The sequence below is a fragment of the Gallus gallus genome, chromosome 14 (assembly GCF_016699485.2).
Source record: "Gallus gallus isolate bGalGal1 chromosome 14, bGalGal1.mat.broiler.GRCg7b, whole genome shotgun sequence".
In the NCBI taxonomy this organism is placed as follows: Eukaryota; Metazoa; Chordata; class Aves; order Galliformes; family Phasianidae; genus Gallus; species Gallus gallus.
This window is the reverse complement of record NC_052545.1, coordinates 3,430,025-3,455,521: the sequence shown is the minus strand read 5'-3', so window position 1 is coordinate 3,455,521 and position 25,497 is coordinate 3,430,025. Positions and strand designations below refer to the sequence as shown.

Below are 25,497 nucleotides of genomic sequence, written 5' to 3'. Positions count from 1 at the left end.
ATAATTAGGTGCCTGCAGCAACTATTTGTCTCTGCTCTGGGTTCTGTGCATTCATATCCTTCCGTGCATTGCACCGTGTCCTTTACCATTGCTTCTATTATGGAGAGGGACTCTGACTTGAAGAGAGGTAGTGGGCTTAGCAGAGCTACAGATTCATCACTCGCAAGCAATATGCAGTAGTTCATAGGCTGAAGATAGCACTTCTCTGAACTGACACTTTCTAGATGAGCTGTAAAAGGCAGCACTTCAGTTCAAACAGTTTCAATATAGGGCAAACTCAGCATTAGAAGTGATTTTAAGCTCATCCAATGTGACATGGAAGCCCCCCCAAAAAAGCAACAGGATATAAACCGCCCTGTTTGATGCTCATTTGCCAATTGTTTCCCTTCTTAAGGAGGAGAGCCAGAGATGGATGACTGCCTGGAGACGCTGAAAGATGAGGAGGAAGCTTTGTGGGAGAATGTCGAGTGCAACCGGCACATGCTGAGCCGTTACATCAACCCAGCTAAGCTGACCCCGTACCTGCGGCAATGCAAAGTAATCGATGAGCAAGATGAAGATGAGGTGCTTAACTCACTTATGCTGCCCTCCAAAATTAACCGAGCAGGTAATTATTTTATGAGTGGCTACATCTGTATCCCTGTCTCAACTGCATTACTTTGCTGAGTCTTGAGAGAACCCATATCAAGTTACAGGTTATCAAATGGAAACCCCGTATTCCATTTATAGGAGGTTTAATGAAAAGGGGTGGAATCTGCTGCTGGTATTTTGATAATAATGACTCTTGCCAGTGCTGTGCAGGCTGGAGGTTCGTATTCCCATCACAACCTTGGCAGACATTTCAGTTTGCATAAGCAGTAGAGCCACTGCCATTCCAAGAGCAAGTTCTCTGCTGCCTTGTGGTGCTTCATGGTTTGTCACTGCAGGGTCTGCCATCCCAGCACATCAGCGCTCCTGGGGGAGGCGTCTTTTGGAATTTCTTCTCCCGAGGACGATTTTCCTGCACACCTTTAGAGCAATGATCTGCACAAACATAAGGAATATGTGGCATTACTTCATGAGTTCAGCTGAACTCAGCCAGCCATGTTTTCCACAGCGCGTTGCTGTGGCAAAGACAAACCTGAAACAAGTCTGACTTCAGGGATACAATACTTATGCTTCTCAGAGTGCTGTTACGTCACCTCTCTGTTCTCTCTGGGTTGTACTTAGGGCGGCTGCTGGACATTCTTCACACCAAAGGCCAAAGGGGCTATGTGGTTTTCTTGGAGAGCTTGGAGTTTTACTACCCTGAACTCTACAAACTGGTGACAGGGAAGGAGCCCACACGGAGGTTTTCCACTATTGTTGGTGAGTAGGATCACTCCAGAAGCCTGTTGAAATAAGGACTATCTTGAAGACTGGGTTTGTCTTTCAGGCAAAAACTGCAAATGAAAGTGGAACTGCTGGTAGCGTCTTAGAGTTTTTCAATCCCCTTCAGTGCTCAAGGAGGGAGCAATGGGGGAAGTATAAAGAAAGGGAACGTCCCAGTCATATGAATGGGGCTGAAGAGCTTCAGATGTAATGAAAGCTACTACAAGAGGTCTCAGCAGATATAATTTACACTGATAGCTGACACATGCACAGTACATCTGAAGAATTCAGATAAATTGTACATGTACACATTCATTTTACAAACTTTATGCTGTTTCCACAGGCCTGTCGGCTCTGCTGAAGCTATAAGAGAAATGTTGAGGCTTCTTCTATTATCTAAACGAGCTGTACACTTATATGCTGTGTTTCTGATAATAGTGTGTTGTGTAATACTTGTCCTGTTGCCAGTTAGATGTATAAATGTGTATGTGTTTGTGCATATTCCACACACGTACGTAATTTGGGACATTTGTTTCATATTGAGTCCTGCCGATCCTGCTTATTGTTAGATTACTTTATGAGAAGTTGATAAGCTGTTCAAACATTTTCAGTGGAGGAGGGACATGAAGGCCTTACCCATTTCCTGATGAATGAGATCATTAAGCTTCAGCAGCAAGTAAAGACAAAAGACATGCAGCGCTGCGACCTCTTGGCTAAGTCTCGCCAGTTGGAGGATGAGCGAAAGCAACTAAAACTGAACAAGATAGAGCTGATTACCTTCCAGGAGAGATACAACAAGATGAAGGAGGAAAGAAACAACTACAACGATGAGCTGGTCAAGGTGAAGGATGAGAACTACAATCTGGCCATGAGATATGCCCAACTGAGCGATGAGAAGAGCATGGCTGTGATGAGGAGCCGAGACCTGCAGCTTGAGGTGAGAAAGATGCTCTGGGTTTCTTTAATCAGGAGTAGCAATGGAGGATGTCAATGGCAAAGTGAGTCTTCCACTGACAGCCGAGAGGTGTAGAGCTCATTTGCTTGGCTCACTCATGATTAGAGGCATCAAGGTACCAAAATTCCTACTGTAGTGATGTGTATCAGTGGCAGATTAATTTACATACTTGAGATAAGCAGAACATAACATACATTGTTTGCTGAAATCATGATTTTAGCTTTTCAGGCTCAACAATATATACCATGGCAGTTATTCAGGTTTACATTACAGTGTTTTCTTCAAAAAAGCCTCACAAGTATTGGAGCATCTTGGGACCACTTAGAAGACAGAAAGAATTACTTCAAGTGCCATGAAATTTATGCTTATGGGTATGTCACAGGTGAGGCAGAGTAAACAGCTACCCACAGTGGATCTGAATGCTGAGGTTTATTTTAGAACCGATGAGATTAGACTTTTTACAGCACTTTGATTTTTCACAGTCATTTATTGCTCCCTCACCTCAGTGCCGCCTTTTCTGAGCCCCAGCGTCCCTTCCCTGCAGGGAGATGGTGCAGGAAGGTCGGTCAGCAGTTTGGGTTGCTTTGTCCTGCTCATGGCCACCAGTCGGAGTGTTACTGGCCAACATCCATGACTATCCCCTTGCGTTCAAATGTATACATCACTCTGATCTCCAGTTTACTCCACCACTTTCAGACCTTTTCCCCAATCAGGATCATCACCCCTTTCTTTTCAGGCTCCCTTCGTTCTGAAGCCACTTCTTGGGGACCTCTCTTTTCAATCCAGAGCCATGAGTCCCTGGTTTTCCCAATCCAAACAGCCTATATGCAGAAGTGCAATGTGTGGTCAGCCTCACGAGCAGTTTATCTATCTCCTATCTCTTTATTTATTGGAGAATTGAGAATATGATGCTTTTATTCTAGTGCATTTACAGCCGGCCCATACCTGGTATAGCCAGCAAGCAGCAAACTTCCGCTTGAGAGTTCAAAAGTTCAGATCGGGGCATTTATCACACATGCATATCCACCCAATTATCTGCTTGTTAGCATTCACAGTTTAAGCTATTTTTTCCACCTATGATAGTACGTTTTCACCCGAAGGTGAGAGTGTTTTCAAAACAGTCAATACCTGAGCTTGAAATGATTTCTTGCCTTCCCTGTCTCTCCTTCTCACTGCTCCCTGGCCGCTGTAGATTGACCAGCTGAAGCATCGCTTGAACAAGGTGGAAGAGGAATGCAAGCTGGAGAGGAACCAATCACTGAAACTGAAAAATGATATTGAAAACCGACCCAAAAAGGAACAGATGCTGGAGCTGGAACGGGAAAACGAGATGATGAAAACTAAAATCCAGGAGTTACAGTCCATCATTCAGGTACCGCTACACTGAAAAACTCTGCCACTTCAGCTCACCCTTTCTGCTTACCCAGGTGATGGGTTCAGAAGGCTTTGACCACTCCTTGCCTCCAGGCATCCCCACACTCTCCTCCCACACTCCTCCCACATGTACCCCCAGGAGGACTTCTAACAAAAATGTTGTCAGCTAATAAGTCCAGCTATTGAGAAATGAGCTCTTTCTTGGTGCAGAGTGCAACAGTTTAACTAATGAGCATTCAGCTCCATGCTTTAACCCTGCTGTGGTTTTTTGTACTGATCTGTCACTATAAAGCTGTGTTAAATAACCAGCCTAGATGTTTCTGATAGTGACTCTGTAACTTTTTCTGTGCTACTGTTCCATCTGTGCCAAAAGGTCCTGATGAAGCATGGAATAGTAAAGGTTTCTATTCTTGGTTTGTCATTAGTTACAAGAATGTCCCAAAGAACACTGCTGTGCACAAGTATCTTAACTAACCCTTTTCTGGACAGATGGGGAAAAAGTATGATATGCAGCTAATGTAGCACTATGTTACTCTGTGAAGAGCATAGTCAAATACTGAGACGTGTGTGAGTGCTCAGTGCTTTGCTGGGTAAGGCTTGAAGCCTTTTAAAATGACACTTGAAAAAAAATATCAATAGAATGCATTTTGGAACATGGCTTCAGCCTCTAGCAGTACCCAACAATTCATAGTTCTAATACAAATCCAATTCAAAGGTTGAGGAAGTGTGTAGTGCAGAAGGTTCTCAGAGTCCTGGTCCATTTAGGCTGTCTCATATTAATCGACTTGGTCTGACAGCACCTAAGGAAATGGAGAAGTGATCGAGAAATATCTTAAAGCAGGGTTGAAAATCTCCTAAGAGAAAGTATAAATAAACAAAAGGCAGTTTGTTTTAGAAATATTTACTTAATTAGGTAGCCAAAATGTCACTGAAATCTCCAACTTAGTCTAGGAATTTTAAAAACAAATATGCACGATGCTTGCATTTTGTGCCTTTTTCGTTTTCCATTTATGGTTAATTGTGGATGACAATTTATTTATTGAAACCTGCTCTGGTAATCCTGATAATTTTACATCTGAGAGGGAAAAAGTATTGCTACACACCACAGAAAATGAAGCAGAGGTACAAGCTACTTCCAGGCATGTTTAATATTCTCTAAGCATAGCCCTTCAAAGCCTATACATACTTTAAAAATGCCTCGGAATGTTTTCTTAGGCCCTGCTCTTTGGCAAAGGATGAATTTTGTGTTCAGTGAGAGCTGATTAATAGAGAGGAATTTTGAATGCGGGGCTTCGAGTGAAGAATTGTGAATGCATCCAAAATGGATCAAATTATAGCCAGTACAATAAAACAGTAAAACTGTTCCTTCATCAGACTATTCTGACAGGAAGACAGCCTTTATTCATCTTCTTTGACAATATCTTAAAATATGAACAAATGTCCATTCCTTCTGCTGCTTTCCCATTGCAATACCACGTTCATTTTCTATTCCTCTTGTTTGTTACCATCTTTGTTTTTATTTTTCCTGCAGTATTCTTTTCTCTTTCCCCGGCCTGTCTCTTAAAAACGTGTTTCCTCAGGCTGACAAGCGGAGTTTACCAGATTCAGACAAAGCCATTTTGGATATCCTGGAACATGACCGTAAGGAGGCACTGGAAGATCGTCACGAGTTGGTCAACAAGATCTTTAATCTCCAAGAAGAGATTCGTCATGTGGAGGACTTGAGAGACAAGGTGAGAAATTAAAGGATGGAAAGAGGCGGGATATGTCAGGCTGGTACCCAGAAGACCTCTAAGGGCAGTGGTAGCTAACAGACTGCTGTTTTCAGTATCTTGAAGAGAAAGAAGATTTGGAGTTGAAGTGTTCAACTCTAGGAAAAGACTGTGAGATGTATAAGCACCGTATGAACACTGTGATGATACAGCTAGAAGAGGTGGAGAAGGAGCGAGACCAGGTAACTAACCACTGAAGTGGGGAAGATTTGTAGCAAAAGCCTTTGTCTCTTCTGTGTCACTGTAGGGAATTGTGGGTAGTTGGACACAAAACATCACCAAAACGTGAACGTTTACAAGAAATTGGTATTTGTTGGAGTAATAATACACAGGGTAATAATACGTTGTTCCCACAGTATAGCATCCACCAGGCAGAACCAAGAACTTAGCAAGAACTCCTGCAGGTTTTGTCTCAGTGTCAAGCAACCCAGTTTGCACTCTAGAATATTTTGCCACCAGCCAAGAGGGAGCTGGAAATGAACCACCCTCATCATCATTATTTTCAGTGATACTACTGTGGCACATGCCCTGGTCCTTACTGCTATGTTAACTGGAGGATGGTTACAATTTCTGAATTCTTTATTCCAAATGCATTAAAAACAAAGCCATTGGGAGAAGGCCCAAATGCAAAACAGATTCTTCTGTCCGCTGCAGGCGTTCCGCTCACGTGATGAGGCTCAGACACAGTATTCACATTGTCTGATTGAAAAAGATAAATACAGGAAGCAGATTCGGGAGCTGGAGGAGAGAAACGATGAACTCCGAATTGAAATGGTTCGGAAAGAAGCCTGCATTGTTAACCTGGAGTGCAAACTCCGACGGCTCTCTAAGGACAATAATTGTCATGACCAGGTAGGGATGAGGTAGATGCACATGCAGTCTATTTTCTAGGACTTCTGTCTTTAAAATATTTCTTCTTGGATTCAAGAGGGTACTCTATTCCTTCTGTGAATTAACTAAAAAACATACTAAATGTCGGTGCTTCAAGAATTTCTTTGGTACAGTGGGGATCACCTTGTCTGTGTCATGTGCCTAGTTCTCAAAGGCTGCCATTTCACATCCTGATTTGAATTGGAGGGGAAAGAAATGCAAAAAGAATGAATTTTTGCACTGGGGTAGAAACCATGAATTCTTTTGAGGAATGTGCTCCAATGAACAGAAAACAGATGTGGGGAGTTATTGACTGGGGACTGGACCACATTCTGCACGAGCTTCTGAAGCTCTCAGCTCACATAAGGTTCTGTTGGATTGCTATTATGGGGAGTCATAAGGAGCTGTACCAAACTCCTTCTCAGAAGTCTTTCCTTCTGACCTTCAGAGTTTGCCACGCAATCTACCCATCACTATTATCTCCCAGACCTTTGGCAATTCTAGCCCAAAAGCCAATGGTCAGGAAGCAGACGACTCCTCCACATCAGAAGACTCACCAGAAGACAACAAATTCTTCTTGCCCGATCAAGCTCGACTCAAGAGAAGAGTGAACCTAAAGGGAATCCAGGTATGTCTTAATATCGGGCTGGACTGTTAGGACTAAGAGACATAAAACACTGTGGTTATGCCTCTGAAACTGCTGCACTATAAAAATAGGATTTGTATATGTTTTTGCCCTGTGGTGATTCATGCCTTGAGGAGCAGGTATAATCAGGTTTCACTGACCATTTTTTGTCCCTTCTCCCCCTTGCTTCTGCTGTTCATTCACATTCTTAGAGCACTGTCAATAAATTGATTCATTGCCTCCTTAACAGGAGTGAAAAAAATGACATAGTGCCCAAAGTCTAGAGCACAAGGAACTGAAGGTGGAAATTGAAGCACGGGTGGAAAAGCTTGCATCAGCTGGAAGAAATAATAGAAAGAATGGCCACGAACTGGAGTCAAATTAATTGTCTAATTTAGGATTAAATTATGGCAGTTTCCTCTCACGGAAAAGTAAGAGGTAGCACGTGTTAGGTCTAAGATTTCCCCAACTAGCTGCATTCATGCTGTTGTTATCTGATGCTGTATTCACATGTTGTACAAAAAAATATACAAGCTAACATTTGGAGTTTTGAGCTTCTCTTTGCTCTCATTTGCATTTGAATTCTCCCTGCCCTTCATAACCTTTCTGAGCTTCGACTGTTGTTATTACTTATGGCAGTAGAGCTGCATTTCGTACACTGCATGCTCCAAAAGGATGTCTGTTGTATTAACAGCTGCCTGAAGCCAGTCCCAAGGCACTCACTTCACCTTTTGTCTCTTTGTTCCCTCAGCAGAATCTGGAAATTGCAAAGCATTTGGGCCAGACTTTAAAAATAGTTAAGTAGCTAGCTCCCATTCGTGGCAATGGCATTTAGATACCTAAATATCTCCAAAAAGTGGAGTCCTGTTGTTTAAATGAAGGCAAATATCTTGCAGCACAACAGTGAAAAAAGGGGTGAAAATATCTGTTTTACAGCGTGTGGCAAATATCCTGCATTTGTTTTTGTCTTTTTAGATAAATCCAAGAGCTAAATCCCCTGTCAGCATGAACAGAACATCAGAGTTTCAAGGTCAGCAAGAGCACCTATGTCCTTACTCCTTTTCTGTTGCTTTGTCTTCTTTGTTCAGTCTCTTTAAGTTGTTTTAACAAACACTGTGACCCAGGAGACTCTTAACTAAGCTCAAGTCAGTAAAATAGTTCTTCTCACTGTAAACAATGTCATAATTTGAAGCAGTCGGGTGCTCTACCTGATCAACCTCTCCATCTAAAGGTACCTCATGCACAACATTACATCCCATAACTTGCCTAACTTTTTTGTTTACTTAATCCTCCCTTTATCTCATTGAAATTGTAAAGGCTATGTTGTAACTCTTGTACGAAAAGTCATTATACTCTCTTCTTTTTGCTGTTGGAAAGGTCCTTTGAGCCAGAGAGACCTCAGCCTAGTGATCCTCTAATGAGTTTATTTGTCCTTCAGCAAAAAGGAATTCATTTTAAATCTAAAACACCGCAATGGCCGGGAGGAAGGGCTGACCCACCCGCCAACCAGCTGCCAAGTTACCAAATTAATTGCTGTATGCTCCTAATTCCTCTTACTTAGCTAACAACGTTCTACAAGCAAACATCTTATGCAGCACCTCCTTCATTTGTTATGTGCTGCGTTGTACAAAATAAGAAGGTAAACGTGGTTCCTGCCACAAGATGTTGTATTTATGTTTAGTATCGAGTAATGGCAGCATTTGTCCAAATTAGAGGTGCTGAAGGTGGGAGGGGGTCCATCTAGAAATTCATGCTGTGCTTCCTGGGGCTGCCTGCGGCTGCCTGGTCCCTGTTTTAAAAGAGCGATGCTCCCAACAAGTCTCTGGTTGCCAGATGATGGGAGTAAAACACAATTAACAAATTAATAAAACAACCCTCCAAATTTGTCAATGGGTATTCATGGAACTAACAAAAAAAAAGCAGAGGAAAGGGCTGAAGGAAGTGTGGTGGTGAGGAGCTAAGTGTGCAGCAAAGGGCTCCAGTGCCGCCTGCAGCCCCTGTGCAGCGCAGGATGGGAAGCTGAAGACAAACTGAGACAAACTGAAGTGGAAAGATAATTGTAAGCCTTGTTGAAATCTGTGAAAGGCTCTGTATTGGAAGTGATCTAACCTAATTTTCTTCGGTGTCTGTATTTTTCTCTGTCATCTGTGAGTGCAGCAGTCAGAGCACAGGACGAAGATGGGGCCGATGCCAGCAATGGCCGCACGGACACTAGTTCCTCTAATTCTGTTTCCATCAGTAACTCCATCAGCAGCTGCGAAGTCAGCAAAATTGTAAGGAGCCTTCAGATGCCCCTTCCCTGCTATGCCCTCCTTCCCTGGTGTGGCTGAGAGCTTCTGCAGCCCCATGTTGTCACCTCACTGGCCACCTGGCTGTGACCTGACCTGAGCCCCTTGTCAGAAGCTTAATTGTTTTACCAGCATGTTCTTAGAACCATGTTAGCAGCCTTTTCCATAATCACAGGATTGGACTTTGTTTATTTAAAAAGATTTTAGATATTTATTTCCTCTCACGGTGTCCTTATGCCATTTCATGTTTACTGCTAGAAAGACATGATTTTCTTTAAAAGCTGCTTTGTAATGCAAGAAAATATTCAGGTTTTGGTTGTTGGTTTTAATTTTTTTTGAGTTCTTTAAAGCTTCTCCCATCTGTAAGTAACAGGCGGTGAGAAGGGGGGGTGCAGATCACAGCTGGAAGTTTCTGCATGCCATAGCCAAACCATTTCTTCCCTGCTTGTTGTATCCCCCTGATCTCTCAAGGTAGATATCCCATTATACACGTGTGAGCACTGACACAGCAGGACAAGCAGGAAGGGAGAGCGCTCTTGCAGAGTGTTAGTAACAAAGAACAAAACATCTATCCTGAATGCTGTGAAAAATGCTGCCCCCAGGAAATTAAAATTATAGCTGAGAACAGCCAAGAAGGAGCTCCCTGCCACTTGTAATAAGCTTAGCTGGTTTAGGAATATTCTTCGGAATATCTGTTGGATGTTTTGATGACTTAATGTCTTCTCTGCAGTACAATTTACAGTTTAGACTCAAAACCAATGTACTAGATTAGTAATGAAATATATGGAGATGTGTGTTTTACTTCCTCATTCCTACTATGTGTGTGTGTAAATATATAGGTATATACACACATTCTGCTTTTCATCCTCTTCCACCTACATGTCCGCTGTGCATCATACGCTCTGCAGATGAAGAGTGAAGTTAAAATCCTTCAGTAAATCAGCAGCTGTGTGTCACAGAATGAGGTTCAGTGCCATCAAGCATTCTGTACACAGAGCTGTAATACTCAGCATATGAACATGAATGCTCTTGTACACAACATCTGTGAGCAGAGAGTCCATTTTTCTTACTGTGGGATGCGCATCTCAGTGCAGAGCAGGATAATGCTCCCATAAGTTAGAAACGATAGCGCATTTAATGCAGGTGCCCTTTCTTTTGCATGCTGCTTTTTAAAAGCAAACCCTGAGAAATCGCAATGACAGCATCATGTCTACCACTCCTGAGCCTCCGGGAAACGACTCCATCGTCCGACGCTGCAAAGAGGATGCTCCTCCCTGCAGGTGTGTGGCTGTGCTGCCAAAATGTGCTCCATGCCTCTTATCAGTGGGGAGAAAAGGCACCCCGGCTTAGCAAGGTCTGAACGTGGCCTTATTTTGTTAAGCTAATGAGCACTAAATTCGGGTTATCTTGAGACCGTGCCCAGAAGTTCACTGTGGTTTATAACTTGATAATTAGCCCTCAGAAAATTAAATTTGTGAACATAATCCAAAATAATTGCTATCCTCTTGCCAAGTTGCAGGTTTCACAGTTCATCTGATCTCGGTTTCTAGGGGGGAAAAAAAGTGAGATCGTAGTTCAAGATGTAGGAAGAGTTGCATTATTTCCTTGCTTATGCACAGTGTAAAAATAGCTGGTTCTTCCCAAACCAACTGCAAGAATTCGCCCTTCACCTGAAGCCACCTATGAGGTGTATCAGCTTCACAAGGGACCTGCAAACCATGGTGGATGGAAAAGACAACAAGCTGTTATTTAAATGGCTTTGCAGCCAAACAGTGTGCTTTAATGAAAGTGCTGGAAGTGGGAAAATGAACATCTTTTTTCTCTCTCTCTTCTGTTATCTCACTTTTTTTTTTTAATTTCAGCATGGTTGAAGAGGACAATGACAGCTTTGGATTTGATGCTTTGGAGCTAGATGGTAAGCAAAATGCAATAGTTTAACTGTGAGATGTGATGAGCTCATCAGCTACAGACACTGTCCAGTAATCAACTCATTCTAAAGAAAATAGGACACATGGTCTGAGGAAAACTCATCAAATCATAATAACAAATAAGCAGAAAAGAACCCAGTGGTGAGAACAGGGAAGCAGTTATTCCTGGAGAAGTGAAAGGATTGGACTGAATGAATAGATAAGAGTGCAGGTTGAGGGTTGAAAAGAAGACTTTCGACCTTAAAAATAAGGAAAGCATCAAACTGAGAAGGGAAAGCGTAAAGAAGATAGCACTGAGGAGAGTGTGGCTCTACTCAGCGAGAGGGCAAGAAAAGAGGGGTGCAAACAATTCCATTTAAAAAGTAAGATAAAGCTTTTTTTACTACAAGAGCAGTCAAACAGGGGAACATAGTTGTGCAGAGAGGTTGAGACGTCTCCATCTTCAAAAATACACAAAGGAAACCAGACAGTCCTCTGGATGATCCTGCTTTGAGCTGAGGGGTTGATTAGACAGTCTCCAAAGATCCCTTCCAACCCAAACTGCTCTGTAGGATCAGGTAAGGTCTAGTAAGCCAGAGCGGCATTCCTTGCCATGGTCGGTAGAAAGGAGTCATTTCTCTGCATCAGGAATTTCATCATTCAGTTTTGGCTAGGAAGAATCAAACTTCTGTTTTCATCTTTTCCATCTTTACCACTGTATCTAGGACTCTTTTGTTTTGTTTTGTTATGCTTTTCAGATGACAGTCATGACAGGCACTCACATGGAGCTCCTTCGGTGCACTCTTCTTCCTCTTCCCATCAGTCAGAAGGCCTGGATGCCTATGACCTGGAACATGTCAATTCCATATTTAGAAAGTTCTCTCTGGAAAGGTATTTGAGATGCCAGTTTACCTCCCATAGACACAGATTAAGGGGAAAGGCTACTGTAGGAGACATCCCTCACTTACTAATAGTTACTGAAGATATAATTCAGTGGCAGGGATACCATGTCACAAGTGGTCACTTGGCACTAAGATCTCACGGTGCTGTGCTAAGTCATTATTTCTTTATGCTGGTAGCAGTATGGCATGTCATTTTGGACTACTTTTGTATCCTGTAATCCAGTGAAAGTCGTCTTAAAATTTCAAAAAGTTCAAAGCAGACAAAACATTGTGGAGGTTTAAATTTATCCCCGTGGTCTTGTTATCCAGTGAGAGCACTTGAGGCTGTCCAGCTGCTCTTCTGCAGAACTTACACAGTAATAAGGATTTCTTTCAGAGTCCTTAGATTCTAGTGCTGGATAGATTAAGTTTATTTCTATGTCTCTCATTTATCATGCATGCATTTAACTCAGAATTGGTAGTTAAAAGGTGAGATAACCATGTAACTCTTATATCCTTTCATGAACACAGACCTTTTCGTCCCTCTGTCACATCTGTTGGGCGCATCAGGAGTTCCTGCCATACCATCCAGCGCATAACACTGAATGGGGATACTCTCAATTCAGAAATCACTCTTATAGGAGGTAACGACAAAGGGAGCTTTGTTAGCTCTGTCGTATCAGGATCACTTGCAGAAAAAGCAGGTCTTCGGGAAGGACACCAACTCCTACTGGTAAGCACAGAATAATCAACACACATTACAGATCTCTGCACCGCCATGCATGCATCCTCACCACAATACCAGCTTTTTGCATCTCCTTTCACTTTGTGTTAATGGCAAACTGTACGACTCTTGTAGAAGAAAATCTGATATTGACTATGAAATTATGGGAAAATAGTGTTTGCATTTTTGTTTGTCCAACACACGCATGCACTTTCTTTAAATGCTGTGTCTTATAGTACTGCCCCTCTGAGAACAGTGGAATGGGAGTTGTTCTCAACTTCCCAGTAGTTTCTTACCTTGAAAGGAAGTTTGTGCCATGTAACTCAGCACAATGACTCCTAAGTCTGTCCCCAGCATTGTGTAAGTGGTCCATAGATGCTTCTTCTAAGTTGCTCACTGCTTAGAGTTTGCCCTCCATTGCCAATGCTCCCAACCTTTATCCTATTAAAATACCGCCAAAGGAGAAAATATATATATGTATGTATTCCTTAATTACTTACTATTGGGATTGTCAATAAGCTGCAGTATGAGTCCACAACTGCCAGCAGTCCTTATTTGAGAGAAAAGAAAATAAATAATTGGGATATAATCTGCATCCTGATAGCAACGTATCTGGATTGCTTAATCAGAAAAAGATTGTGCCACTTCAAAAAATCCCGATATAATTGACTCAGACATTGAACCCACACTGGAGAGTAATATTTCTTTCATATCTAGTTGGAGGGCTGCATCAAAGGGGAAAATCAGAGTGTTCCCTTGGATACTTGCACAAAGGAGGAAGTCCACTGGACAATTCAGAGGTGCCACGGTCCAGTAACACTCCAGTATAAATCAAATCATGAAGGTAAGACCGAGGGTATTTCTCGACTCAAATAGCCCCAGGTCTATTGTACTAATTAGTGTGGATGAGAATAACAGAACCAGGATATATTTTATTTGGTATAAATCCGAAGCATGTCTACCAGTGTTAATTATGGCAATTCTGTGTAACTGCTCCAGCTTTTAGCTATGTAACTGTGAGCAAAATAGCCCATGTGCTTGTCAGTACGGGACCCTGAAGGACTGACATGGTGGAGGGGCAACTACATGACTCACATAACACAGAATTATTTGTTTTCTGTAGTACAGTGTGGTGAGCTGAATCATCTTTATCCAGCTGAAGCCAATTCAGCATTTACCTGTTCATTTCCTTTGTGTCTTTATTGTATCCTTAACAGCTGGTGTTTGTGTGCAATGAATGGAATTTGATTGTAGTGTTCAAGGCTGGCAATAATACTTTGGAGTCGTGGATCAAAAATTGCATTCCAAAATCCATTTTTTTTTTTAATGGTGTATATGAATTTTAAGATTTTTTTGTTGTTTTGGTTTGGTTTTTGTTTTTTTAATGCTAGTTAGAGTATTTTGGCTGAATAGATGACTGTACTTCCAGGATAGGGCCTACAGCCATGTATGCATCTGCTGAGAAATCCAGTTTTACTGGTTGTATGTGGCGTACTGGAAGTGGAGTTACTTTTCCAGGGAGGTGGTGGTGTCACCACTTGAACTGGCGAACGCTGGAGGTGTTCAAGGACTGTGTGGATGTGACACTGAGAGACGTGCTCAGCGGGCGTGGTGGTGGTGGGCTGATGGTTGGACTTGAAGATCTTAGAGGTCTTTTTCAACCTTTATGATTCTGTGGTCCCCAAGGATTCTGCTACCAGCAGCACGACCTGTTTCTGAGCCAGAGCTCCATTAGTGTCATTAACGTGCAGCCCCATAACGTTGCCGTAGTGTTTCCAGAAGTACAAAGCCTCTCTTGGAGGAGCTTCAGGAGTTTGTGCCGTGCTTCTTTCAGGTCTTAGAATAAAGCAATACCAAGGTGCTGCCCAGCATGTCGTGCTTCATCCCATCCTTCGTTGCTGCAGGTTACAGGAAGCTGCTCTCCGAGCTGGAAGATGGGCTTATCGCATCGGGGGACTCATTTCACATCCGCCTGAATCTGAACATCTCCAGCCAGCTGGACTGCTGTTCCCTATCGGTGAAATGTGATGAGATTGTTCATATTCTTGACACCATGTACCAGGGGACATGCGGGGGATGCGACTGGCTTTGTGCCAGAGTCGATCCTTTCACAGACAAGGACCTGGAGAGAGGGACCATTCCCAGCTACAGCAGGTGAGCACCGTGCGGAGCGGCCACAGCTGAGAGAATTACTAACTGCTGCAGGAGAGGTGTGCACACCTCAGTTCTTGGGATAAGACTCGGTGATATTAAATGGTAACATGAAGTATGAGGCTTTAGAAAGGAGATGGCAGAGCTCACCTGAAAGAATAATGTGGGTTTCTCAAACAGATGCCAAGGAAAATACATCATGGAGGTTCTTTAATCCTTAAAGCACCGCAGTCCTGATGGTTATTTTGTTCCTGCATTGACTGTGTGGTTTAGTCAGTCCTCACTCCTCTTTCGATATACTCTGTTCTGCAGCCACAGACCCACTGCAGTCCAGCCTTTGAGTGGCTTCAGAACTAACCTGACCTGTGTGATTCTGTCCTTGCAGAGCCCAGCAACTTCTCCTGGTGAAGCTGCAGCGGCTGATGCACAGAGGAAGCAAAGATGAGACAGAGAGCTCACACAACACCCTGAGGGCTCTCCGGGTGAGTACCTCCAGAGTCTCCTTAACATCCATTTGTTGTTGTTACTTGTTGTTCGTTATGTAAATTTTACAGGAGTTCCTGTTTGGACTCTGTGTAGGTTTTGACTGCACCAGGCAAAGGGTGACCTTTGTTTGCATTAAATGGTATTGTCCCTAGTAATGTACCTAGCTCCAGTACACTATTAACCCTTTCTGCTATGAGGTCATACACTTTATATCTGTTCTGTGTCATAGTCAGTGCCTTTCATTTTCCTCTGCCTGTAAGCCTCTAATGCAACTTCACATCCATGTGTAGAAGCAGCTGTGTCATTGGAGTTAGTAACCTGAATTATTTCTCTCTTACTGTGAACAAGTGTCCAATCCAAAACACTTTCATTGTCTCTAATTAGAAAGATCTTTCCCAACCTACATACAATGGGGAGAAGTGGGACTTCCAGCCCTCCACGCACAACAGGACTGCCAATCTCTTGTTTTCCTTCAGTGGAAGTATTTTTTCTTTCTTTAGCCCAAAGAATTCTACCAATTGAAAAAACAACTTCCTGGTTTATTCGTTACCAGAGGTTCTTTCTCCAGCTTTTTACAGAGCCTGGGAGATGTGCCTGCTTCTAACATTGCAGCCGCAGTGTTTGATTTCAGCCAAGGTTAAGTGTCATGCATTCCTGCTGTCCTCCAGGCCTCATCACCAAAAGGACAGGGAGCACTGGCGGAGGTGTCAGTGAAAGCAGAAGGTTTGCCTGCTCTTTCTTGATGCAGAAATCACCTCCATCATAAGCTGTGGAGAGCAGTCTCCTGGGAAGAAAGGAATGTGGAAGGGCAGTACAAGAAGCACTATTTCTCAGCATAGGCCATCATATGCATAGCTTGCTTAGAACATTGTATTTGGGGTAGTTATGATTCAGTCATTGTATTGGAAATACAAAATACCTGCTTTTGCTTATTCTGTTCTTTGTTGGTGTGATTAAAAATGAGCAAGCAAACAAAACAACAAACTGTGCTAATTTTTACTAGAATACACTGCAGCCAGAGGAGCCTGCCCCACAGAGTGACCCAAAAACCAGCCCTCGTCTGTCCAGAGCAAGCTTTCTCTTGGGCCAAATACTACAGGTAAAAAAGTTTGAATTCTCAGTGCAATGTCTGAAATAGTAGGTGAGAATAGCAATCTTAGGCTGCCGTAATCTCCCCGGTAACTCTACCCCGGGTAGTTGTGTCAGGATGTCTTATCTAAAAGAGGTTTAATATATGAAAAAACTGAATGGGTCGACCTGTCCCCTTGTCCTGTCACTCAAGAGTCTGTGCCCTCCTCTCTTACAGCCCCCCTTTAACCAAAATGCTGCTCTCATGTCTCCATGGAGCCTTCTCTTCTCTGGGCTGCACAGCCCCAGCCCTCAGCCTGTCCTCACAGGGCTTTAAGTCTCTGCTGTACAACAAAGAAGGGGCAGAGCTGTATCTATAATCTGCAGCATTGTTGTGCAGATACTGTGTGTGTGCGCTATTCTGTTGTGGATACATCAGTGCTTGGGCCAGTGATAGCAGGGAGCTCTGCCAAGGAAAAGAAGAGCATGCCTCTTCAGAGCAGAGAACAAAATAAGAAATCCCAAAGGGCATTAACAAAGGCTCTGAATCAGATCTATGATATTTAAAGAGCCTTAGAATTCAGTCAACAGATCCATGGAGTCTTATCTTTGATAGACATAGGTAATTCAGATCTCGTAGATAACAAGTGTGGGCTGATGAATGCCTAGGAGAATAAAGAGTGCAAGAAACGAGGGTCCAATCTCTTTGTTCACCTTTTCAGTTTGTCAGCAGGTCTGAAAACAAATATAAGCGTATGAATAGCAATGAGCGAGTTCGTATCGTCACTGGCTGGCCCTCTGGTCTGGCACGGACCTCATCTGAAGCAAAGAAACCCTTTCCTGATAAACTGGAAGGTATGGATATAAAGTAATGGTAGTTTCACAAGCAAACTTACAGCATTGAAACCTCCCGTTCTGTTGGCAGCTCTTCCTAGGTTCTCTCTTGCTCTTTGTCCAAAACATTTAACTTTAAGTCGAGCTAATAAGCAGAAAGATTCTCCCAGCAACTCTCCTGTTAAACCATGCAATAATCTCTTGAAAGCAAAAAGCACTAAATTGGGTATCATACTACTGGATATATAGTAAGGCATCAGAGAAGGAAGGACCAGTATAGCTAACCATATCATTTCTGGTTCGCACATTTCTCCCTTTTTCTCTCCAAATACTGAGGGAGAAGAAATCAGAGTATAAACGTCTTGTTCTCTACTCAGATTTGGATTCCAAAAGTGAAATCAACAAGAGGCTGATCCCTTACAGTTTGGTGAGACCCATCCACTGTGAGCGCAGGCGCCCCGTTCTGTTCACCCCCACCATGCTTGCCAAGTCCTTGGTTCAGAAGCTTCTCAACTCCGGAGGTGCCCTGGAATTCGACATATGCAAGCCAGGTAATGGGGTAAAAGAGGCCCATGACTGCCAACCCGCAGTGTTGGAAATATGAACATCCGTATGTGCACACACACAGGGGCATGAAGTTCTGCAAGTTGCTTGAGGTACCAAAGTCACATTAGAATGATGTGTAACTACAATTCCTGCCTTTTGAGAGTGCCTGAGATATTTGAATGTTTTTGAGACAGCCAATGCACAGAGTTATGAGATGGTGTGTCTGTGAATATTATCCATGTGTATGCTGCGTGGTTGCTAGGATGCCCCTCGGAGATTGAAATGCTGTGAGTGCTCTTTCTGTTTGCATACTGTTTGCATACTGCATATCTAGGCGATGTGAAATTTTGATTAATTTGTTTCTAGTATTCACTATTATGAGGAATATCTTCCCTAGAGCGATTTTATGTTTCTATCTCATCCAAGGCTTGAAGATTGTGCATTTGATCTGCTCGAAAGACTGATTTTCTTCCATGCTAAGTATTTACTATTAAAGCAATATGCAGCACTGTGATTGCTGTAGGGCAGGATTGTATACAACACAGCATTAAACACAGCTGACGTTTCATTTTTACACTAATATTGAATACCCAGTGCATCGTATGCAGTCCTACAGTCATCCAAACAGAGAAACTAAAAAGTTAAGTATGATAATAAATATTCCCTGTCTTGCAACGTAAAACAAAAGCTTTGATGTAGAGCTGCAATTCACAAGGGGACCAGAATCACGCATTGCAACCTAAGCCAAATTTTTCTGCAACTTTAAACACAAATGCTGGAACACTAAATCCATACTTTAGGGGCCTGTGCTGAAGAGACCTGCTTTTGTTTTGGTTTTTTTTTTAGAACTTCTCGGCATCCCTCAGCCCTGAAACGTTACTGCATAACATTAGGTGCTGGAATTGTATTTACTGTTTTAATTTAATGCCTTCATAGTGTTGTGGTAATTGCCCAAGGACTCATTGGTGGAAGATATAGCTGAGGTGCTCAGCTGTGATCAGATTAAGCTTTAATTGAATTCAATGGAAGAAATGAGGCAGCTGTTAAGAAGACAATTCATTGCTCATCTTCTTTCCCTGAACCACTCTTACATCCCAGCTGAAGTGCCGTTGGGTGGCTTTGCAGGTGTACTGTTGTTGTAATCTTGATTTATTTATTTTTGTCCTCATCCACTTCTCCCACCAGATATTGTAACAAAGGAAGAGTTCTTAAGGAGGCAAAGGATGGAGACAATCATCTTCAGCAGAGAGAAGAATCTGAGCACGTATGAGTGCATCGTACCTGCCAATATCGAGGCCGTCAGCGCCAAGGTGCTTAGAGTGCTCTGTGCCCATTGCATAGCCTGGCTGTGTATTTGTCTGCAGTGTGTTTCTTCTTGAGCAAGGACTCACTGCTTTACAGTTGTCTTCTTTCTCGCCCGCCTTAAATCTCAGATTTATGTTTATTCCCTCACGTGGCCTTTATTTGTGCTCTTGCTTTTCCCTTCCTTTTTCATCCTCAGCCACGTCTTTTTGTATTCCTATTCATTCCCTCTGATGACCCACATTGATGCAGCAAAATATCCCTTCGCTTTCTATGCTCCATCCCTCATTCAGTTCCTTTTCATATCGTAAGTATCTCTGAGTGCGTGAGAGAGTGAGAGATACAAGAAGCGAGACAAAGGGAAGGAGAGCCTGGAACACGGGCACAGGGGTGTACGGCACAGAGATAATAATGTCAAAGACAGATCTCATCTCAAGCAGAGCGGGTTTGATGCACAGCATGGAAAAAAGGGAGAATTAAAAGGATGTTTTCTTCTCTCATGAGCAGTTGCAGTAGATGTTCTCTCTGAACAAAGAGCCCGTGTGCGTTTGTGTATGCGTGTACCACTTGTGTTTTATCGTGCTCCTCAATTTTAGATCAATTCCTTTCTATTTTAAACATTTTCTGAAAGCTTTTAAGCTTCACTTGCATTTGGCTGTAAACCAGTAGGAGGAGTTGGGACTTTAAATGTATATTTGATTTGAAGGTTTTAAATCAGTACAATGGTAAATGCAGAGCTTTTGAGCTGACCCCATAAGGTACGGATACCTCTAATCTGAAGATTCTACAGCTGCAAATGTTTCTTTGTGACTCTGTTGTGGCTTTGTTTTTAGAATAAGCATTGTCTCCTGGAAGCCGGAATAAGCTGCACAAAGGATTTAATCAAAGCCAAGATATATCCTATTGTTCTTTTTATCAGAGTCTCGGAGAAGAACATCAAGAGGTTCAGGTAAAATAGCAAACCTTTCACATATTTGATGTTCTGTCTTATTCAGCGAGTAATTCTTGAGCCGAGTAATGTTATCACTGAGGGGAACGCAGGCCCTATTTCCCTTTGCCTGGTGTCTGCATGTGCATCATTTCCTTCAGCAGCTCCTCCCTGAAATCTTACAATGAGAGAAAGGAGGAATTCCCCACACTTTGCATTCTTTCCCTATCCCCGGTAGCAATGGGCACTGTGGGAGGACGAGACCTCAGCATGTGTTTTTCTCTATGCTTACTGACCCCTCAGCATTTCTTCAGGTAATGCTGCTGTAAGAGCGAAGTTCATAAACGCTTGTACTCTCTCTGCTTTCAGCCCTTTCAAGTTGTTTCCCCATACCAAATATTTTTCCTTGGGGGGGTGGGATGGAGGTAGTGGAGCGGATAGATGTGGCGTAGCTATATTCTTGCTTGTATATAGTTTTATTGCTTGTATATAATCAGTAGAAAATAAATTCTTGATGGGGCAGCTGGGACTGCAGGATTCACTTCCAATGTGAGACGTTTATTTTCGGTCTGCTCATTTGGTACAGGAAGCTATTGCCAAAGCCAGAGGCTGAAGATGAGTTTTTACGTATGTGCCGTCTGAAGGAGAAGGAGCTGGAAGAGCTGCCGTGCCTTTATGCCTCTGTAGAGGCAGATGCATGGAGCAGTATTGAAGACCTTATCAGAACAATAAAGGACAAGATTGGAGAAGAGCAGCGTAAAACCATCTGGATAGATGAAGATCAGCTCTAAAACCAGTTTGTGAAATGGGGCTCTTTGACGACAAAAGGATGTTCCCAGGTGGAGCAGAGGCCCACAGAGTTCTGACTCGGTGCCCAGTGCTCACTCCTGTCTCACTGTTGCTGGCTGGGGACTTGCTGCTGGCAGAGCCTGTGTATGCAATGGAACTGGAGCTGTGCTGGATAGCCCACCCTTCAGGTGCCAGGGATCGAGGACGTGGATCAAACCACCACCACCGCAGCTTCTGACATGGCAGCATCTCTTTATGGACAGCAGCTGTTGAACGAGTGGGAAGGACAAAAATCTTGAGAGGGATCTTGGGGTAATTTATTATGTAAAAATATGGATCACGGTTGGCTTATCATGCGCTTCTGATGAGACCAAATAAGTGGAATCTAGGAGAAATAAAGCGTGAGGATTGGGCTAAAGGAAATGGAATTGAGGTGTGCCTCACACCTGTCTGGAAGTGAGATTCCGAATACACTCCAATAGGGAAACTGAAGACTGTTTGGCAGCAATACGAACACTACTGCTGATGGCCATAGCAGCTCTACAGCCCTGTTTTTCCATTAGCATTTTAATCAGCAAGGAGGAAAATAACTATTATTCCTGGCATTAATTAAAATGACAATTTTCCCTTTCTTTCTAGAGCCCAGTTCTATTAACAGTTTTACAAGTTCTCTTTCAGTCTTGGCACTTAGAAAAAAAAATAGACTCCACAGTCCCAGTGGCACATCAGACCTTCCAAGGTCTGCAGAGGTTTCATTTAGTTTTCCCCTGCCTCTGCATTGCATTCATTTATACATCTCTCAATGTTTAATTTTCTTTTACTTGTTAAAAGTAACACTGGTGCCTTTTCCAGACAAGTTTCTCTGTTTCTCCAGTGAAATCTGTATTTCTCTACAACTTCATTGCTGGCCAAAATGCCTGCGCTCAACAGGAGGGACTGTTCTGCAGAGAGGAAAAGGAGAGCTTCATAAGGCAGTAATCGCTGGGAGCCGCTCCATCCTTGACCTCTCTGCTGTGATTGACAGCACGGGGACCAGCGAGTGCTGCTCTGTGCTGTGGCCAAGCAGGGTAACGTTTTCAGAAGCGTGTATGTGACTCAGAAGACCACATCCCATTTTCAAAAGCACTCAACCCCTCAGAGAGCTGAAGTTCCACTGATAATGAGTGGGACTGGGACTCCTAAGTCTCGTAGGGCTTTTAACATTTTTCCTCTATACATTAGACACTGTATTGAGACTGCCAAATTGATTCAATAAAACCGATCAGATAATTATGACTCGCACAACTGCTGATCTGAAACGCAGTAAGAACTGACCTACAGAAGAAGGGAAGTACATCCCATTATCCTTGGGTCTTTCTTTCCCTGCTGTATCCCTCCATTTTAAGACGTTTAATAACTAATTTATCTTTGCTACTGTGTTCATACCACATCCTCTGTCTTAGTGCTTCAGAAGGGCATGCAGCAACTTACAATAACAGGGCGAGCAGAATCCAAGCAGAACATCTGGCCTGGCTGCCCTCACTGCACTGACTGCTGCACTGTCCTTGTGAGGAGCTCCTGATGCTCAGCGTGTCTCTCAGGTAGACTGAGTCAGTTCATGTTGGCTTGCATGATGGTGCTTTTCTACTCTTATGTTTATGCATATCGTTTTTTAACTAATGGTATCTTCTAGAAATCATTAATGTCAGTTTACATCTGACTTTCTGCTGCTCTTCCTCTCACATTATTCATGTTTGAAAGGCTGTTCATAGCATTTGTCAGAGAATGGCTCTTTACCTTCCCAGTGCCATCTGTTTGGACTGTGCAAGCGGGGAGATATTCCTACTTTGCAGTCTCTTTACAAAGAACAGGCTGCATCCACCATTTGCAGCTCCTGCCAGGGCAAAGAATAACAACCAATTGGGGAATACATAAAACAAATTGGATGATGCTTCAGAGAGCCTCTGTAGCCCAACAAGAAAGCAGAAAGCACCAGTTGGAAAAGCTAAACCTTCCAGGAGCATCTTGCAGACATGCAGACAGCTGGGCGAATGGAGGGACTGTGAAGACATTCCTCAGCTGCTTCAGCAAAAGCTTTGGTCAGGTCAGCTTCAGAACCACGGGAAGCAATAACACCAGGAGGAGTGGCTGGAACAGGTGGGGAGCAGGAAGGATGGGATGAGGGGTCTCCAATTGGCTGTTTCTGTGGTGGACTCTCCCCATTGCTTTAGCTCTGGGCCCCCTGTACACGGAGAACAGCTGTGGATGTGATTTGTCTCACTTAAACTGAGGCACAGAAAAGGTAGATGCTGCAATCTAAAGGATGTTTCTTTTGCAACGAATGGAGATACACCTCCAAAGAGCTCTTTGTCTAACTTCTTGTAGATGGCTATCTAAGGATGAGATGATTGTCCCCTGTATCTTTCCATGGACTACAGAAGGAAACTAGACCTGGCCCTTAGCAGTTAGCTTTTTGATTTGTATTTTGGGACAGCTAAACCCACCATATAGAGAAGGCAGGACTAGAGATGGATGCAAAGAACAATCACAGGCCTAATGATTTCTGAGATGAAAGGGGTGAATACATGGAATGCATTTATCTTTTCAGTATCAGAGTGAACGTCCTGTAAATTCTCAGCTCTGCAGGCACTGTGGTTGTCTGTGCATTTGATGCAAAGCAACCAGGTCGTTAGGTGAAGTTCTCTGGCAGAGCTGTGTGCTGGGCCTGCAGAACCCTCATCTCTCTTTGATTCAGTGGAGAAGTACTGCATTCCCCCCTGATTTGTGGGTGTGATCTCAAAAAGCAAAACTGGAACAGCAGGAACACATTCCCAGAAGTACAACAGTGTGATGGGGCTGTTATCACTTAGACCAGCTAGAGGGTGGTTTCTGATCTAGCTCCAAATGCCATCCATCTAAACCTGCAGAAATTAACCTCTGCATCTTTTGAGATGTATTCAAATCTACAGGCCTGAAAAGATGCCCTGCGTTTCCCCATATGTCAGAGTAGTGAGGTCAGCATGAATTCCAAGTCCTGAAGCCACAGAGCTGAAGTGCAAACTTGGAGCTTGGGCTGTGGATTGTTTCAGTGATTCTACTAAGTCTGGCTTACAAGGGTATTACTTTAATCTACCAATGACTTCCTTGCATATACATGTAATAATATACATCATCCTGAGTTCCTGGTCATGCATACGGCTGCTCAGCTATGCACAGCCACCTTATCAGTCAGGCTTCAGTGGTGGTGACTCTGTTGAAAAAATGGAAGCAATGATAAGGAAAAGGCAGTAGAAACTGGAAATGCTGTTTGCTGCGAACAGTGCCCCAGCTGAGTCCAGGCCAGACTGGACCTGAGCTCACTGAAGGATAAGGGTCTGACTTCTTTTCCACCTGGTTCTCTGGTGTTTCTGCATTGCCGGCCAGGGTTGGTGATCAGCACCTGGACGTGCAGCTATGGCTGTAATTCACAGATGTTATCTGGGTCCAATGGAATCAAGGGGCAGAGCCAGGTTCGAAGTGGATGCCGTGGCTGAACATCACGGCTCACTCAGCCGCCCAACAGAGACCATCTGGATCGGGTTCTGTTCGTCCACCTGAGGTAAGCAGAATTTCCATCAGCCCATTTTAAAGCAAACCACTCCAAGATTGTAACTCAAGTTTGGGAACACTTCTCCACAATCTGTATTTTATGCTAAACAAGGAGTTATCAGAAAGTCAGGGCGATTGCTCTGTATTTGGTATGCTGCTTTTTTCTGTTAAAAAAAAAAAGGCTGCTCTAAAACATAGAATAATAGCCTTTCAACATGTATTATTGGAAAACCACTTCTCCTTTGCTTTACGAAGTCGCAAGAACTTGCTGAAAGTTTTTCAGATGCTGTTTGTTCTTTGGAAAATGTCATTGAAGAATTGGCCGCTAGAAAATGCAAGCAGAAATATTTGAGTGGAATATTCTGTTAGGAAATGTGTTTTCATCCCAATCGTTTTCTATGGGAACGTTTCCATTCTGACACTTCATTTTAAAAAGGTTAAAGTTTTTAAATACTACCGGAGTAGTTCTTGTCAGTATTTCTCATGCTTCCCATCCCTTATCTGGATGTACTTTCATTTTGCATAGTCTATGTATTTCTAAATTCTGCATTTAAACACTTAATTTGATCGAAATGCTTTTTGAGGAGAGCTTTATATTTGATGTTTGTATGCCACGGAATAATAGAAGTAATGGCTTATAGCTATCAGATGTGGCATAATGCAAGAAAAAGAAACCGAATCAGGCTTTACATTCTGTTTAATTCTGCTGCTAAAGTGATGTATTATCCCAGCCAGTCTCATGCAGTTCAGCACATTTGGGAACTGTTGCAGGTAAAAACTTCATGCAAACTTTATTACATAGAATTTACTATTCCTTTGAATCCGAATTCTGGCTGGAGGCGAAGCTGTCGGTGGCTCTGTCTGCAGCAGGCAGTTCTGCGTGATGTGCAGAGCAGGAACACACATAAAGTGCATCATTGCCTGTGAGCTTTAAGTGGAGACAGTTGCCAAAGCTGAAAAGATGCCCGCAAACTTGTTGGGGCAATCTGTATTCTTTTATGCCAAGTTATTTTTATGGCCTACAGTTGGAAAACTCTGCCACAAGGATGACGCCGGGCAGTGTGCAGGTCGTTCAGAGCT

At 43.0% G+C, this 25,497-nt stretch overlaps 1 protein-coding gene across 4 annotated transcripts in view; it reads left to right on the top strand.

The window, feature by feature from the left end:
- Nucleotides 1–22,119, top strand: part of CARD11 (caspase recruitment domain family member 11) — a 40,137-nt gene extending 18,018 nt beyond the window's left edge. For 3 of the 4 annotated variants that reach the window (NM_001006161.4, XM_015294162.3, XM_040647348.2), the window contains exons 2-24: nucleotides 395–607; nucleotides 1,210–1,347; nucleotides 1,962–2,287; nucleotides 3,498–3,677; nucleotides 5,260–5,412; nucleotides 5,508–5,633; nucleotides 6,106–6,303; nucleotides 6,770–6,949; nucleotides 7,922–7,976; nucleotides 9,104–9,219; nucleotides 10,411–10,514; nucleotides 11,097–11,149; nucleotides 11,900–12,032; nucleotides 12,554–12,755; nucleotides 13,464–13,590; nucleotides 14,651–14,900; nucleotides 15,283–15,379; nucleotides 16,387–16,482; nucleotides 17,174–17,306; nucleotides 17,663–17,836; nucleotides 19,017–19,141; nucleotides 19,967–20,082; nucleotides 20,648–22,119. In NM_001006161.4, coding sequence (NP_001006161.3) covers nucleotides 395–607; nucleotides 1,210–1,347; nucleotides 1,962–2,287; nucleotides 3,498–3,677; nucleotides 5,260–5,412; nucleotides 5,508–5,633; nucleotides 6,106–6,303; nucleotides 6,770–6,949; nucleotides 7,922–7,976; nucleotides 9,104–9,219; nucleotides 10,411–10,514; nucleotides 11,097–11,149; nucleotides 11,900–12,032; nucleotides 12,554–12,755; nucleotides 13,464–13,590; nucleotides 14,651–14,900; nucleotides 15,283–15,379; nucleotides 16,387–16,482; nucleotides 17,174–17,306; nucleotides 17,663–17,836; nucleotides 19,017–19,141; nucleotides 19,967–20,082; nucleotides 20,648–20,852 — 3,500 coding nt within the window. In that variant the 3' untranslated portion in view covers nucleotides 20,853–22,119. The remainder of the gene's footprint in view (nucleotides 1–394; nucleotides 608–1,209; nucleotides 1,348–1,961; nucleotides 2,288–3,497; nucleotides 3,678–5,259; nucleotides 5,413–5,507; nucleotides 5,634–6,105; nucleotides 6,304–6,769; nucleotides 6,950–7,921; nucleotides 7,977–9,103; nucleotides 9,220–10,410; nucleotides 10,515–11,096; nucleotides 11,150–11,899; nucleotides 12,033–12,553; nucleotides 12,756–13,463; nucleotides 13,591–14,650; nucleotides 14,901–15,282; nucleotides 15,380–16,386; nucleotides 16,483–17,173; nucleotides 17,307–17,662; nucleotides 17,837–19,016; nucleotides 19,142–19,966; nucleotides 20,083–20,647) is intronic. The other variant, XM_040647347.1, reaches the window with a different exon arrangement.
- The last annotated feature ends 3,378 nt before the right edge of the window (nucleotides 22,120–25,497 follow it).